General features: G+C 65.0%; 2 protein-coding genes across 5 annotated transcripts; one reads left to right on the forward strand and one right to left on the reverse strand.

Annotated features, from left to right (window-relative positions):
• The first annotated feature begins 477 nt into the window (after positions 1-477).
• FRMD8 (FERM domain containing 8) lies at positions 478-13,269 on the forward strand. 4 transcript variants are annotated; one of them, XM_051967496.1, is made up of 11 exons: positions 569-654; positions 1,110-1,194; positions 4,548-4,712; positions 6,656-6,757; positions 7,082-7,140; positions 7,287-7,453; positions 7,978-8,196; positions 8,266-8,389; positions 8,769-8,912; positions 9,643-9,835; positions 11,589-13,269. In XM_051967496.1, exons 2-11 carry the CDS (start codon positions 1,110-1,112, stop codon positions 11,705-11,707), a joined length of 1,377 nt encoding a protein of 458 aa, XP_051823456.1. In that variant the 5' UTR covers positions 569-654; the 3' UTR covers positions 11,708-13,269. The 4 variants fall into 4 exon arrangements, with proteins under 4 accessions (XP_051823455.1, XP_051823456.1, XP_051823457.1 ...); XM_051967497.1 differs by having other exon boundaries at positions 11,258-11,681; XM_051967495.1 differs by lacking the exons at positions 569-654; positions 11,589-13,269 and adding an exon at positions 478-562 and having other exon boundaries at positions 9,643-10,585.
• On the reverse strand, positions 13,125-15,340 carry LOC127541704 (uncharacterized). The gene is made up of 3 exons (XM_051966921.1): positions 15,290-15,340; positions 14,167-14,563; positions 13,125-13,660 (listed from the first exon to the last, which is right to left on the reverse strand). Exons 1-3 carry the CDS (start codon positions 15,338-15,340, stop codon positions 13,374-13,376), a joined length of 735 nt encoding a protein of 244 aa, XP_051822881.1. The 3' UTR covers positions 13,125-13,373.
• Between the last annotated feature and the right edge of the window lie 1,043 nt (positions 15,341-16,383).

Raw genomic sequence — 16,383 nt, forward strand, 5'->3', positions numbered from 1 at the left:
CCGGGCGTCCCTGACGCCGCCACGGCCACCCAGCGGGCCTAGGGCCGGGACGCCGGGCCGTTACCGGGAGGCTGCCCCTCTCGCTACCGTCACTTCCACCCCGCGGGCCAAACGCTCCCATCCCTTGGTCCCCCCTCCCAAGACCCTCCTGAGGCGCCCGGAGCCTCTGACCCGCGGGTGGGCGGGGCTGGGGGCTTCCAGTACGCCAGCCTGGGCCATTTCTCCAGCTCGCCGGAGGCAAACGGGGTAAAGGGACTTGCCCAGAGTCACACAGCTTCAAGAGCGCCGAAAACGCCCCGGAAGGTAAAGGACGAGCTCACGGTCTAATGAGGTTTCGGCAAGTTCCAGACTCAAGTCAAAACACCCAGAGTACCCTGCGGGCAGAACCACGTGGGAGGCCGAGGGGCGGACCCGATCTTTTCAAAGGCGCCTTACAGAGGCGCACGCGCTCCGCCTCCGGCCTCCGATTGGCTCTCTCGGGCCGAGGGGGCGGGAATCGCGGGGCTTGGCGCTTCCTGCTACACTCCCTTCCGTAAACCAGAGGCCGCCGGCCCGACCGGAGGTGAGATCCCGGCGCAGTTCTGGGGTGGGAGCCCCCGACCTCGAGCTCAGCGGCGGAAGCTTCCGTGGGAGCGGAGCTGGGTTCCCTCCCCGGTCCGCTCAGCCTCGCTCTGACATCCCTCTTCCTCCAGTCCGCTTCTTGCTTTGCAGCCTCGCTCTGACACCCCCACGCCCCCGTCCCGCCCCCAGCCTCACTGTGATTCCGCCGCCCCCGTCTCAGCCTCGCTCACCCCTCCCGCTTCCTCAGCCTCTCTCTGACCCCCCCCATCTTCAGCCTTGTTCTAGTCCCCCTGCTCCCCTGTTCTCTCCCTGACAACACGCCCCCTCCTCTCTGGGACCCCCCAGTCCTCTGCGGGCCTCAGCCCTTCCCCCCAAATGAGGGGCCCGGCCAAGCCCCCGCCCAGGGGTCCCAGGGTGCCTTGCCGTGACCCTGCCCAACTTGGGCAGGAGCTTTCCAGCGCTGGGCCTGGAGTCGGGAGGTTCCGGGTGACCCCGGGTGAGTTCGGGCCCAGCCTCATCGCTGGCTCCCTGCTGTTCTCTTCCTGCAGATGGAGGGAAGCGAGGGGGGCTCGGGGGCCCCGGGCCCGGCAGAGAGGTCCCACCGCAGCAGCGTGTCCTCCGTGGGAGCCCGAGGTGGGTCCTCTTCCCGCCCCCCCCTCACCCTGGGAGGGCTTGGCCTGCCTGAGACCCGCGGAGGAGGGGAGAGCCATGGGGGGGGGAGAATGGGGGGCGCATAGCTGGGAGAAGGGGGTGATGGGCCCGGCTGATGCGACATGACAGGGCAGCCTGGGCAGAGGAAAGAGGGGCTTCATGGCACCCCCGGTGTGGGCACAGGAGGGGGAGCCTTCCTGGAGGCAGGGTCCCCAATGGTCCCCAGGGGACGGTCGGTGTCCCGGGGATTTAGCCGAAGAAATGGGGGGTGTTTGGAAAGGGGGCCCGGACCATCCCATCCCCCTGTGGGGCCTGGAGTTCAGAAGAGAGATTAGGGCTGGATGCCTCGATCCAGACGGGAACGGAACCTGGGGCTGATGACCAGGTCCTGAGAGAGGAGGCAGGCGGGCGGAACCGGGCCATTTGCTGGAAAAAAGATCCCGGGAGAGCGTCGGGGGCCAGGGGTTTGGCCTTCCTTGGCCCTTCTCTTCCCCTGGGAGTGGAAGCCGCTTGAGGGCAACCCTGAGGACCAAGTGACGGGGCCGGGTTCGGGTCCAGCTCCGTGTGTCCCACGGTGCGGTCGGACCCAGAGGAGCTCGGGCTGCTCAGCTGCAGCCTCTGGGCTGACTCCGCTCCCTTCGCCCACACGCATGCGGGGCCAGGGTCTCCCTTGTCAGTTGTAAAGTTCTTCAGAGAGACCTTGTACCTGAGTGTGACCACCCCGGGAGCGCTGGCCGGGGCCCCGCCCCCTCGTGCTCTCTGCCGTGGAGCCCAATGCTTTATGCCAAGCACGGGCATTAGCACATAGTAGGACCTGAGTCCATATCCAGCCTCAGACTTAACCGGGAGACCCTGGGCCAGCCGCGGCACTTCTGCTCGCCTCGGTTTCTCTGTCTGTAAAAGGTGCCCCCCTCTCTCCCGGGGCCGTTGTGGGATTCCGAGGGCACCCCATGAAAGGCTAGCCGCCGTTGCCACGGTCAGATGGGATTTTACACGCCCAGGGTGGGGAGGTGGGGGGTCTTCCAGACAGACCCTCAGCCACTGTGGCCACCTTCTGACAGAGGCCCCAGAGCAGCGTCTCGAAGCTGGGATTGTCCCCATTTTACGGGAAACCTTGAGTCAACACAAGACTCAGCATCAGGGAACCTGGGCCTGGACCCCTTCTCCTCCTCTGCTCCCCAGCCTTCCCGTTCCGCGGGTGGTGGTTTGGGGGGCCTGTCGGTCCTGCCCTTGGGGTGCAAAGCTGGCTCTCCCCGAGTCTCCTCTCTCTGACCTCCCGACCTTGCTGAGGTTTTCTTTCCGTTATTGGCTAGGGAGATTTTAGGGGCAGCAGTGCTAAGCATCATGGGTATGGAGGGAGAAGGGGCCTTGGCCACCATCCGGGCTCCTCATCCTGGGGGGGGCCTCAGGCCTGGAGATGGGAAGGACTGGCCAAGGTCGCACATGGAGTGACAGAAGCAGAGTTTGCATCCAGGTCCCCCCCCCAAAGTGAGTGGGGGGTGTTGTGCGGCTCCCCACACATCTGGCTCCCCCGCTGAGGTTTTGAACTTGGGTCTCCCAGAGCCCTTTGTGAGCTGACTTTGTTTGGCCAGACTTGCTCCTGGGAGTGAGTCCGAAATGCGCGCCCCCCCCCCCCCCCGCTTACTCGTCTTGGGGAGCTCAGACAGCCCCTCGGAGCCAGGAGACTGTGGCCAACCTGCCCCGGCAAGCTTGGGTTCACTGCTCCTGGTGACAGGCTCTGGGCCAGGCCCGAGGGACCTGAGAAAGGCAGGAAGGAGCGGGCGAGGGAGGAGAGAAAGGCGATTCCCGGGCAGTCCCTGAATCGGGCGCCATCTCCCAGCCCCGGCCTTTGCGGCTCCTGCCCCCCCGGCCCCTCGCGCTTTCCCTTCTGGCTCCTTTGGGAAGCTTTTCTCCGCGCCCCGACCCTGTGCTTGGTGCTCCCTGGGAGGAAGTCCTTCATCCCATTTGAGGCGAGAGCAGGCCTGCTGAGGGGGGGCAGATTCTGCCCCCCCCTTCCTCCACCCCCCCACCCCAGCTTGAAGAGCTTTGTGGCAGGGACCTGGGCCCGTCCTGCATTGTGGCAGGCCCGTGAGCTGAGCCCCTGGGCCTGCGCTGGCACTGCCCTGAGCCTTGGGGAGAAGTGTCGGGGGCTTTCCTGCTGTGGCAGCTCCACGGGGAGGACGAGGGAGACCACAAGCGGGGGTGGGTGGGAGGGGGGACTGGTGGGAATAGGAGCACAGGGCAGCCCGGGAACTGGGAGGGGCTGGGGGAGGCTTCTGGGAAGGTGGGATGGCAGCTGGGACCTACAGGAAGCGGGGGAGGTCCGAGGGAGAGCCAGAGCTGGAAGGAGAGGCTGGTTTGGAGGCCAAGATCACCGGACCCTGGGGGACGTGCGGCCAGGGAAGGTGGGAGGGAGCAGGGGGTGCGGGGCTTCGAAGGCCCAGCCGGCTTTGTCTTACAGGCTGCTGGTGGGGACGGGGAGGATGGGAAATCCTTGTTGCTCCTTCCTTCCCAGCCTCCCCCATAGAACCCTCCCGGAGGGGGGGCGGGACCCTTCCTGCCAGGTGGACCAGCCTTGCTTCTGTGCCGCCCGGCGCCCCTGCTCTCCCTCTTCCCCTATCCTTCCCAGGCTCCTGCACATTTGATCTCTCAGTTTGTGGAGCCGCCCCCCAGGACCTGCCCCCCGGGACCCGCCCCCCTCGCCACTGTTGCTGTCTGGGCCTGTGGCCCCCTCTGGGCTTGGCTGCCTGGGGCAGGCGCTCCGAGGGGCCCTGGGGCTCAGTGACTGACTGGGCTCCCCCATGGCTGCCCCTCCATCAGCACAGCTGGAGGCAGAGCCGGGCCCCCCCCCCTACACCCCCTGCTCCCGCCGTGAGCCTTCGGAAGCAGTTTCATCTTCCATGTGAGGAAACCGAGGCCCGGGAAGGGTCACACGGCCGGCAGAGGTCTCGGCTCTCACAGACTGGGCGCCGTTGGTCAAGGAGCCAGCACTTATTAGGCCCCAACTATATGCAGGGCCCTGTGCTCGACACGAGCCCGGCCTGCCCTCGGGGGTCTGCCCTCGTACAGAGACAGAGTCTGGGCGGAGAAGCAGCTGCGGGTCAGTGAGGCTCCGCCGGCAGTCGGCCTCCCCAGAGGCCGGTGTGGGCCCGGTCCCAGGCTGCCACGTGCTTGCAGGAGGGGCCCACGTGCTGGGGCGGGCGCTGGGCCGACGGAAGAGCTCGGGACCCTCTCCCCACAGAGACCCCCACCCGGGCCAGGCCTCCCCTGGGGGAGGCCCCATGGGCAGCAGGCTCAGGGTGGCTGCGGCTTGATCCCGGCCTGTGTTCCTGCAGCCGACGTGCTCGTGTACCTCATGGATGACAGCGCGCTGCCCCTGGCCGTGGAGAACGTGGCCTCCGTCACCGCCCAGGACCTCCATCGCACCATCCGGGAGGCCCTGCAGCTCCCCGACGTGGCCGTGGAGGCCTTTGCCCTCTGGCTCATCTCACCCTTGCTTGGTAAGGGCACCGGATGGGGCGTCTGGTGTGTGGGAAGGGGCTGGGTCCCGCCTCCCCTCTGGGCCTTCTCTGTGAACGGGGGTGGGGGGAGGAAGGTGGTGGAGAACTTGGCCTTTCTTGGGCCCCGCTGTGTGGGGAGCAGGGCGGTGAGCAGAGGGGGTGGGGCTTTGTACCCCACAATGACTCAGGTGCCCGAGAAAAGAGTCGCTCCCATTCCCAGGGGGCTCGGAGACTCAGGAAGGGGGACAGCGGGGAGCGGGGGGGGCCTGAGACCTGAATGGGGGGTGGGAACTGGAAATCCAGTGCTAGAGGCTGGCTCCCACGGGCCCTTGGGGACCGCCAAGCACGTTGCAGACGTCTGCCCCCAGGCCTGCGGCGGCCCCGGACAGGTTTGTACAGCAGGCGTTTTTGTCCCCGTGTCACAGGTGAGACCCCGGAGGCCCACCCGCCCACGGCCTCCCTCTGCACCCAGTTTCTTTTACATATAACCCCTCCCACTCCTGCTCTAAGAACCAAGAACAAAACCTTTTTTTCTCTTAAATTTGCTACTGAGCAAGCACAGGGAGCAGAGCCCCTCACAGCAAAGCGGGGGCGCGCTGTGCCCCTCGTCCACCACCCCTCCCCCTGCTCTGGGCACATGGCTGACTCCGGCCGTGGGAACCGGCCCCTTGGCTGGCCTGAGGCGCTCCGGCGGGGGTGTGCGCTGTTCCCGGGCTCCTTGTCCCCCCGGCCCCGGGCAGGGAGAACGGAACCTCCCGAGGAGGCGTCTGTGTCTTTCCAGCTGCGGTTCCCAGCAGGGGAGACGGGGAACGAGCCCCGGGGGCCGAGTAAGGTCTGAGGCCCGAGCCCTGGGATGGTGGGAAGCAGTTGCACAGACTCCACGCTGAGGCAGTGGGCGTCGACCTCCCACCACGGCGCCAGGCTCTGCCCACTCCTAGCCTGGGGCCCAGGGCAGGGCAGCCAGCGGGTTTCCCCACGACTCAGCCACTGGGGGCCCACCGTGCCAGGCTGGGCCCAGGAGCTCACCCTCCCGAGGGAGGCGCCCAGGGCTGCACACACTGCCCCGGGGGCCACTGGGGAAGGGAACGGGGTGGGAGGAGGGGGATGAGGGCGCAAGGCTGATGGAAAGAAGCGTTTTGGCCGGGGGGGTCGGGGAGGACCGAAGAATGGGGTGGTGGAGAGGTTGGGGGCAGGGCACGACTGAAGGCTCAGGGGGTCAGTGAGTCCCAGGGTCAGCCGCACAGTCGGGGGCCTGGAAGCTTCCCGGGAAGGCTTCGCTTGGACAGCTCCCCCGGGGCAGCAGCAGGAGGCGCGAGGGGGCCGGGGCAGCAGCAGGAGGCGCGAGGGGGCCGGGGCAGCAGCAGCAGGCGCGAGGGGGCCGGGGCAGCAGCAGCAGCAGCGCGAGGGGGCCGGGGCAGCAGCAGCAGGCGCGAGGGGGCCGGGGCAGCAGCAGCAGGCGCGAGGGGGCCGGGGCAGCAGTAGCAGGTGTGTGGGGGCCGGGGCAGCAGATCAGAGGGCCCGGAAGGGGCCACTGTGAGAAGTGCTGCCGAGTATAATGGGGCGGGGGACGTGGGGGTGCCGAGGCCCCCGGGGTCACAGAAGAGCCTGAGAGGTCACTGAGTCTGTGCCTGAGGCCCGAGAGCCCCTGGCACAGGAAGGTGGCGGCAGGGGAGCCAAAGGCGGCCCTTCCCACTCTCCGTAGCAGACAAAGTCACTTTGTACACGGGAAGTACCTCGCGAGCTGCCGCCATCTGTGGGTGCGGTGGAGACCGAGCGCGGTCCTGGGCTCATACGCCCCATGGAGAGCTGCCCTCCACAGGCCTGCTGACCTTCGGTCCCTGAATTACCCGCTCCCATCGCCCTGCAGCGCGGCCTTGCCGGGGTCTCCCGAGGGCCCTGGGCCCCCTGCCACCCCCTGAGGCCCCTTTCTGCTCCCCCGGCAGAGGTGCAGCTGAAGCCCAAGCACCAGCCCTACAAGGTTTGCCGGCAGTGGCCCGACCTGCTGTACCGCTTCACGGACGCCTCGGAGGACGACATGGCCACGGGTCGGTAGCACCCCCGCCCTTGAACCTCCCTTTTCCACTTCAGGCAGGGCTGGGTTTGCTACTTAGATAAGTCCCGCTCTCCCCTCAGCCTGAGTGCAGCCCTGGGGCCAAGGCGTCCGGCCCCACCGGCCTTCTCCCGACTCGTCCCGGCCGGCCCTGCTGGTGACCCTCTCTCCAGCCTGTCCACGGCCACCACTGGGCTCCATGGCGCCGGCGGGAGATGGACCGAAAGGCTCCCTGAGGCTGTCCCCCGGACAGTGGGGGCATTGCGGGGAGCCCTGGGCGGGGGGACGGGGCCCGTGACCGTCTCGTCTCTGTCCCCAGATGAGCCTTCCCTGCAGTTCCGAAGGAACGTCTTCTTCCCAAAGCACAAGGAGCTGCAGGTGAGGTGGCCCGGCCCCCCAGGTCAGACTCCCCGGGGCGCTTCCCGGCTCTGCCTTGTCTCCCACCTCCCTCCGCCCTCGTGGCCCTGCTCTGGCCCCCTCGGCCTCCCGGGCCCGGCCTCCGCCTGAGGCCCTTTGCCCCCTAGGTCAACAACGAGGACGTCTTGAGGCTGCTGTATGAGGAGGCCAAGTTCAACGTGCTGGAGGTGCGCTACCCCTGCGACGCGGAGGACTGCGAGAAGCTGGGGGCCCTGGTGTGCCGCCTGGAGCTGGGGCCGTACCGCCAAGGCCAGCAGACGGCCTGCGCCGTGAAGTAAGGCCGGCTCGGGGGGCGGGGAGGGGGGGGGGCTCGCCTTTCTGCCCCTCGGACTCACGGCGATTCCCCCAAGTAGTTAATACGTTCCTGGAAAGGGGCCCGGGCTCTGCCAGAGAGACCACTGGTGGGGGCTGAGCAGGGGGGCGCGAGGCCACGGCCCCAAAGAAGCCCAGGCCTGAGCGAGCGGGCAGCGGGTGGGCCTGGAGGGCTGGGGGCCGGCCTGACCCTCTCACACTCTGAGGGGTTTCCCGTCTCCTCGGGTCAACACTCCCAGGCCACGCCAGCCCTGCCCTCCCTCAGCCCCTGGCTTTGGGGAGGTCCCCTCCTGGGCCCTGGTTGTTTCCCTCCCCTGGGCCATCTGCCCCCCATCTCCGGCCCGAGAGAGACGTCCGGAGCCAGACGTTTGGGAAGCCTTCTCCTGGGGCCGGGGCAGGGGCGGCTCAGACACCTTAGCCCCAGGGCTTCGGGGGGGGCTGCTCTGGGGGAGCCCCCTCCCCTGAGGGCGCACTTCTGCCCTCTAGAGAGAAGCTGGACTCCTTCCTGCCTGCCCATCTCTGCAAGCGACCTCACAGCCTCTTCACAGCCTTCCGCAGTCGGGGCCCCCGGCTGGTGCCCGGGGAGCAGGGCCTGCTGAGCGCCTACCGGGAGGTGAAGGAGGAGGCCGTGGGGGCGGAGGCCGAGCTGCTCACCAGGCATTACCGGGCCTATCTGCTCAAGTGCCACGAGCTGCCCTACTACGGGTGAGTCACGCGGGAGGGTGGCCCCCGGAGCCGGCCAGGCCCGAGCCTGACGGCCGGACCCGTCCCCAGGTGCGCTTTCTTCTACGGCGAGGTGGACAAGCCGGCCCAGGGCTTCCTGCACCGCGGCGGGCGCAAGGCCGTGACCGTGGCCATCAACCTGGAGGGCGTCCACGTCATCGACATCAAGGAGAAGGTACGGCCTGCGGGGGCCCGCTCGGGGTGTCGGGACGGGCCCCGATGACTCGTGCCGGCACGTGCTCCCCGACACTTAGGAGGCCTCGGTCAGCTCCTCCCAGCATCTGGTCCCCCTTGGTGAAATGGGGAGCACTGAGCGCCCAGCGTGGTTGTGGGGCTCAGGTGAGGTCACATGGAAAGCCCTTTGCTGGTGGCCCTTCCCGGGGGCTGAGGCGAGGCCGGCACGGAGATCTTGGAGCTTTGGGGAGGCTGGCAGAGAACCAGGGAGCCTTCTCGGAGCCACAGGGGTCACAGGCAGGATTCTGTGACCTCTCGGCTTGCCCTGCCCCCCGCCGGGCCCCCTCCCCCTGACCCCTCCCTGGCCGTCTCGTTGCCAGCACGTCCTCCTGGGCCTGCGCTTCCAAGAACTGTCCTGGGACTACACGTGCTCGGGCGACGACGAGCCCGTCCTGTGGCTGGAGTTCGACGGGGAGAGCGAGGGCACGCCTGTCAACAAACTGCTGAAGGTCTACTCCAAGCAGGTAGCGGCCTCGGCCTGGGCGCAGGGGCAGGCTCCGGCGTGTCCCCCAGCCTGGTCCCCCAGCAGGGCCAGAGCCCCGGGCCAGGCTCTTCCCCCTGGGCCGGGCTCTTCCCTCTGGGCCGCACTGCCTCGGTCACGGGCCCAGGTGACTGCGGGATGGCCTCGGCGGCTCTTGTCGGAGCGCCGCCCCCAGGAGAGGGTCAGAATGCACGGGCAGGTCAGGGCAAGGCCGCCCGGTAACTGAGGGCGGCCTCTGTCCCGGGGGCTCTGCTGCCCCCAGAAAGTTGGGCTGAGCCTGGGGTCTGGTTCCCCTGGTGCTGGCCCCCGGACCCTTTGCCCCTGGCCCTTCTCCGGCCTCTTGGCCAAGCTCCACTGGGGCAGAGGAGGCCGGCCTCGGGGCTGGTGCTGTGGGGGTTTCTCCTTCCCTTCGTGACCCTGTTAGTCAGCCCCGTCCCTGCAAAGGGTGAGGGTCACATAATTGACACCTGGGTTTACGACCAAGATCCCATAGCTTCGTGGGCCTGAGAAATAGTGGGAATAGGCTTGGGCCCATTTTACAGAAGAGAGACCGAGGCTCAGCGGGTGAGAGCGCTTGCCTCCTGTCACAGAGCGGGAAGCAGGAGCTCCCCTTGGGGCGTGGACGGGGCAGGTCAGAGAGCGGGAGCTCCGGCTCCTGGGGCCCCCCACAGTCCAGAGGGCCCAGCCTCCCTCCCCTTCCCCCGGCTTTCCAGGCCGAGCTGATGAGCGGCCTCATCGAGTACTGCATCGAGCTGAGCCTCACCAGGGAGCCTCCCCCGGCCCCGGAGACGAAGGTCGGCCCCCCGGCCGGGCCCGGCCCCTCTCAGCGCCACAAGCTCCGGAGGCAGAGCAGCGTGGTCTGCAGCCGGCTTCAGCACCTGGCCACCATCGACTACGTGGATGACGGTGAGTGGCCGGGACCCCTGGGGCCCAGAGGGAGGCCAGAGGCCTCCGCACCCAGAGCCCCCGGCCTTGCCCCTCACAGCCCCCACATCCAGCCTTTGCCTGGAGATCCTCAGGGGGAGGAGAGCCCCGGCGCTCCCCAGCTTGGGTTAGATCCACACCAGGGGCCGGCGCTGCCCTCCTAAAGCCGCCAACACGTCGAGTCCGAGGCTCCCTCTCCACAAGTCCCCTCCGTCGCCAGGAGCTCTGCCCCCTGCCCCCCCAACGCTTCAAAGTCTGCCTTCTCCAGCCCAGGAGCCAGGGTCGGGGCTCCTCCATGCCGGGCCCTCCCAGGGAGCCCCTTTATCCCAGGGTCCCGCTATTCCCCCTCCCAGCAACCCGAGCCCCCTTATTGGTCAGTCAGCAAGCACTTATTAAGCACCTGCTGTGTGCCAAGCCCTGTCCGATGCACCAGATACTGAGAGAGGCAAAGGCAGATGACAGGAGGGAGGCAGCTCCCTCGTGGACAAAGGAGGGGAGGGAAGATAACCGGGAAGTGAGTCAGGGCCGGGCTTCCGGCAGAGAGAGCGTCGTCCGGATAACCGAGGTTCTCTGCCGGGCCCGGCTTCTACCTCCTTTCCGCTTCTCTTCCCTGTCCCCTCCGCTGCTCCGTGGTGCGCTTGGAGGATAATTATTGCTTCTCTTGTCCCACCCTCGGTCTTCACCCAAGTGCTTTCCCCACTCCCACCCTTGGTTTCCTCAAGTATTCAGCAAGCCGTCACTAACGACCAACCCAAAGATGAGAGACCCCGTGTCCCCCCCAGGTCTGCAGTCTCTTGTTTGTGCACACGCGTGCCACAGAGACACATGCAGGGATGTGTGCCCCCCCCCCATGACTCTCGTTCATCTCGCTCATTGCCCTCCCCTCGGGTATTTGTGAACAGTCAGCGGGCGATGAGAGCCTACTGTGCGCCAGGCACGGCGCCGAGCACTTTACAGAGAGGATCTCATTTCATCCTCCCAACAACCTGGAGGAGCTGACATCATTCCCATTTTACATTTGAGGAAACTGAGGCAGAAAGGTCAAGTGGTCGCATGAGGTCACATAGCTAGGTTGTGTGTGGGGCTGGATTGGAACCCAAGACTTCCCGGCTCCCGGTCGGCCCACCACCATCAGGCCAGAGCATCAGATGGGTGGGGCTCGGAGGGGTCAGTGGTCATCCAGGAGGGAGAAGGGGAGAAGGGCCCTCTCTAGCCCCTGCTTTCCTCACAGGCTTTTTGGGGCCAGGTCGGGTCCGGGCTGAGGCTCGTGGGCTTCCTCTCTCCCCTTCACTTTAAATCTCATTGATTTCTGTGGCCGCTCCTGCCCGCCCCCCTGTTGGGGAAACTCCCTCCGTGGCCGGGGCCTGCCAGGCCTGCGTCCTTGAAAGCCAGGTCTCCTTCCAGATGCCGTGACTGGGCTTCCAGGAACCCCAGGAAGGGAAGCAGAGGTCACAGCCCCCCCATTACCCGCTGCTCTGATGAACCCTGACCGGTAGAAGTGTCCCGGCCCCCAGCAGGGCCAGGGGACTGTGCCCAACCTGCACCGGGACGTGACCCGTCTCCTCTCATCCTCCCCAGGCCAAGGGTAGGGGGGAAGGGCGGCCTGTTCTCACGTAGGAGCACCCAGCGCCCCCTGCCAATGACCTTCAGACCCTTGTGCTGACCTCGGCCTGGAAAGTGGGCCTCCATCCCGGCCCCCACTGAGCCGAACCTTTTCCCTCCCTCTCGATCCCAGGCAAGGAGATCAAGCGGGTGAAGCCCAAGCGAACGACTTCCTTCTTCAGTCGCCAGCTGTCCCTGGGCCCAGCGGCCTACACCGCGGTCCAGCCCGCGGACAGTCTGGAGCAGGGCTGACGGGCCCAGAGGACCAAGCGCCCGCCTGACCCGCAGCCAGCACTGCCCTGGGGGCACCGGCCCGCCCTCGCCTCCCGGACGGGCCACTCTGCTAAATTATTCCTCTAATTTATACGTGCTTCCTTCCTCTGCCTGTGGCCGGTGACTCGGTGATGGGACCTTGCTCCCCTGGGCCCAGAGTTGGGGGCCTCGGTGCCCTCCCCCTCTGCAGGGGCCGGCCTTTCCCTCCCCACAGTGCCTGCTACTGTCTGAACAAGCTGGGCCTTGAAGAATCAGCCAAAGGAGCATCCGGCTTGGGGTCGCAATGGCGGAGCCGGGTTCAGGGCCCCTCTCTGGCCCAGCGGCCGTGGCATCGCACCATCCACATTCCTTCTGCCAGACAAATGGTCACCTTCCCCTCCTGGGGCCGCCGGATGCCCCCGGCTCTCGCCCCCCACCAGATGGCCGGGGAGACCTGCCCCCCAAGCTCTTCCGGGAGGCCCCAGCCTCTCCTCGGGTGTTTCTGCTGGCCCGCTGCTTGTTAGGTGACAGAAGACTGGGACGGGCTGGCTTGGGGGCACTCTGGTGGGCTCGGAATTCCCATTGTCACCCGGGACACAGTCTCCCTTTCATCCCCATGAAAGTTCTGCTTTCTGGGTTGAGCCCGTGCCACCCACGGGCCCTTGGTCTGAATGCCCACTTGTTGTGCCCGGGGCTTCTGGGACCCCCACGAGTTCCAGAGCTTCACCCAGGCCTATCTACACTGACTGTTTGGATTCCCCAGGCTGGCTCTGGGATGCCCCGCGGGCCCAGCTGGTGTGGGCAGCTGCCTTTGTTTCCCCCCTGCCAGCCTGTGCTCAGCAGGGGCACCTGGAGGGATTCTCTGTCACCTAAAGCAAGACAGCTTAACTCCGTGCCTTAACTTTCACGGAAGCACAATTCTAATGGAAATTTTAATCATGTTCTGGTTGATTGCCCTCCCCCACCCCACCCCCCAAAAAGAACAACAGACCAGGCCTTTCAGCAGGGAGAACATTCCCCATCGCCATCAAAACTGGGTTGGGGATTTCTTTCACAACTTGCCGACGGTCGCTGCTGATCCCATAGGAAAAGGAAGCACGTCTCAGGGGAAGAGGCAGGGGGACCCCCCGGGATGTCCCTCCGCTTCCTGCGTGCTGCTGGGAACGCTCTCGCCGGGGACCCCCAGGTCTTCTGCAGGCCCGTTTCGGGGCCTTCTCTTGAAGCTTTCTTTTTGAAAATCCACCTCAAGGATGTTGAGATTGAAGTGCGCCTGGTGCCCACCCTCATGGGCCCCGGGGAGGGGGGCAGGCAGGGCCCCAAGAGACTTCACCCCGGGCCGCCGGTGGCTGAGGGCATTCCCTCCGAGCCTTCTCAGGAAGGGGAGGGGCAGGTCAGGGACGCACCTCTGCTACCCAACTGATGCTTTTTTCTTTATTCTCTCCTTCCCATCCTCAAACACAAGGGGTGTTTCTTTACTAATAATTGTTACTTTTTTAAGTGGAAATACTAATTTTTTGTATTCTATAAATAACCATTAACAATAATAAAGAGTGTTTCTAACATGTTTGGAGTGATTTGTGACAAAATAATGAGGATTTTGTACTTTAGGGAATTTCATCGCAGCTTTTTTTCCCCTGAGGCAATTAGGGTTAAGTGACTTGCCCAGCTAGGTAGGGTTAAGTTTCTGAGCTAGATTTGAACTCAGGTCCTCCTGCTCCATCCGCTGGGCCACCCAGCTGCCCTGCCCCCACAGTAGAACTTTTATTAAGTAGAAATCCAAGGTGTGGTCTTCCTTGAGTTGCTTGATGTTTGCCGGCTCAGAAGCCAAGATGACACATCCTGGGTGCGTTTGGCTGGAGCTCGGAAGTATTCCCAGCCGCCCCCTGTGTTTTATGGAAGTTGAGGTTCTGCCTCGGGCCTCCTGGGAGAGGTTCTGCCCCTTTGGGCTGCGCCCTAGGAGAAAGAAACGCTATGGTATGGCCGGCGCCCAGCAGGATGGCCGAACCACCATGGCTCTCCCGGACCGGCCTCTGTGACTCGGGCTGCCCGGCCCGGCCCCCCTCCATCAAGGACAGCTCATGTCGTGTGAAGACCGGCTTTGGCATTGAGAGCCCAGTCGCGCTCAGGGTTCTACCCCGCCACATCTAGAACCCCAGCTGGTGCTTCCGGGAGGGGGGGGGGGTCTTTCTTGTAAATTGGATCATCGCCAAGGTCCCTTCCAAATTCAGTTCCGTGACACGTGAGATCTTGGACATGGCCCAAATGACCTCCACGGTCACCTTAAACCCGCGCTCTTTCTGGGCCGTAGTTTCCTTACACACCATTAAATCCACAAGCGCCAGGGCGCCCTCACCCACACGGCCCAGGCCGCGTACCCATTGTGTCGGTGACGAAATCGAATCCACGCAGAGTGGCTTCTCCAGACTTTGGTTCCGCTCCCACAGCTAGTGTAGACTCACCTGGAACAGCCTCAGGGAGGACTGTGGAAACTCCCCAGAACTTCCTTCGGAGCTGGGGCCCGTTGCAGGCAAGCTGACTGGGATCGGGCTGGAGTCGGACCCGCGCCTGTGAAACCGGATCCCTCCTCTGGCAGACACGGGTGCGAGGGAAGGCACAAGGGCCCGGCCGTTCTCGGAGAAGGCTCCCGCCTGAAGGGGGCCCAGGGGCCTCTGGCAGACACGGGGTCCTGGCTGATACTGGAAGGGGCCAGGAGGCAGAAATGGAGGAAGGAAGAGTTTCAGGCCCAGGGGTGGGGGCAGCCACGGAAAGGGAACCAGGGCGAGAGATGGCGGGCCTTGGGCAGGAAACAAGGAAGGGGAAGGCAGAGAACAGGGACGAGGGGGAAGGCAAGAAGAGCTAAGGATTTCAAAGCCCAAGGATTTGCTTTGTGATCCTGGGGAGGGAGCGGCGTGATCAGAGTGAAGAGTGGATCGCAGGGGAGAGGCCGGGCACTGGCCCCAGTGCACCCCAACGGGGTGGCCAGAAGGGGGTGATGGAGAGATGCTACAAAGGGCGCCACATTGGGTGGAGGGGGCGGGGCGGGAGAGATGGGGAAGTCCGGGCTGACTCCTAGGTCGAGGGCCCAAGGACCGGCTGGTGTGGCCCAGACAAGTAGGGAGACGTGGGGGGTTGGGGTGTGTTTGGGGGAGAGACCCCAAGCTCCGTTTGGAGATGTCGAGGTGACACGCTATGGGACATCTGGAGCCGGGCAGGCGAGGACGTGAGATTGGAGCTCAGCAGAGGCGGAGAAGGGGCCGCAGGCCCCAGAACTGGGACGGCCCGGTTTCCCGGACATCCCACCCGGGTTTGTTTGCTCCTCACTCCTGACGTGGTTCTTCTCCCATCTGGCCCGATTCCTCTAAATATGGAAGTGCATTTAAAGGGATGGTACGTGGTTCACTTACGTCAGACGGCCTGTCGTCATGGGGACGGAGGGAGAAAACGGGGAACAAAATCCACCAAATCTGTGTTGGAAATGACCTCTGAGTGTATTTGGAAAAAGGAAATACTATTGAAAGAACAAAAAAAGCCCTGCCTTCACTCCCACTCCCACCTGGCTCCCGGGGCCCCTCGGGGTCTGACCAGCTGCTCGTCGGGAGCCTCTTCCCTGCACCCCTCACAGGTACCAGCCATGTCGGAGTTCCATTTATTATTATCAAAATACACATGAAAGCGAGGCAAACTTTTGGGAAGGAGAGCACCAAAGGGGCTGGCTGGGGGTGGGCCAGAGCCCAGGAAGGTGAGCCCGGGAAAAAGGTCGGGGTCCCGGCAGATTAGTTAGCAGTTATGTTCTTCCGTGACGGACGGCTACCTTTCAGAGGCAGAGTGGCTCAGGGGAAAGGGCCTGGAGTCATCAGAAAACAGGTTCGCAAATTGTCTCTTCTGGGGACGTTCTGTCAAGGGCTCAAGGCCTCAGTTTCCTGAGTTCCATGCAACCACACACGCACACATGCACACACACACACGTGCACAAACACACTCACACACTTGCACACACACACACTCACACTGACACACACACTCACACACGGGGCGGGGCCTCCTCCAGCCCTGGGTCCGAGCTCCACTTAGAGCTCAGACCGAAAGCCACGGGTCAGCTTCCTTCAGGTCTCACTGAGCGCTGCTGCCCGTGACCCTGCCCTGTGACCCTGCCCTGTGACCCGGTCCCCCCCAGACATTCTCCTCATTGGCTCGGGGTCCATGATGGGCTCCAGGCCCTCGGCTAAGGGCAGGCTGAGAATGGCAGCAGCTGCTATTTTAACTAGATGGGGACAAAGTCGTTTACATCCAGGAGCAGACAGGGTGTGGAAGGCGATCTGCCCGAGGAGGGACTGGGGGGAGCTGGAAAGGCCTCCTGGGAAGGGTGGGATCTGAACTCTGGCCCCTTCGCCTCTGAGGCCGAGCTGGGCAGGCCAGAGCCGGCTCCCACGTGGAGGAGGCGGCAGCTGCTTCCTGCTGAGTCTGAGCTCATGTTCCTCCTCCAGGGCCCTGCTGAGAACTCCCCCGCGCCGGAGCAGGAAGCTGAGGGGCGGCAGCAGCTGGGCCTTTGTTTTTTGTCCTGGGGTGAGATCAGCACGGGGAAGGGCCGGAGTCCTCAGGAAGGGGGCTGCCCCACCCTTCCCGCTGCGGCCATCTCCGAGGCTGGGGTGGGGGCACTCACACACCCCCAGATCGCC

The sequence above is a fragment of the Antechinus flavipes genome, chromosome 6 (genome assembly GCF_016432865.1).
Source record: "Antechinus flavipes isolate AdamAnt ecotype Samford, QLD, Australia chromosome 6, AdamAnt_v2, whole genome shotgun sequence".
NCBI lineage: Eukaryota > Metazoa > Chordata > Mammalia > Dasyuromorphia > Dasyuridae > Antechinus > Antechinus flavipes.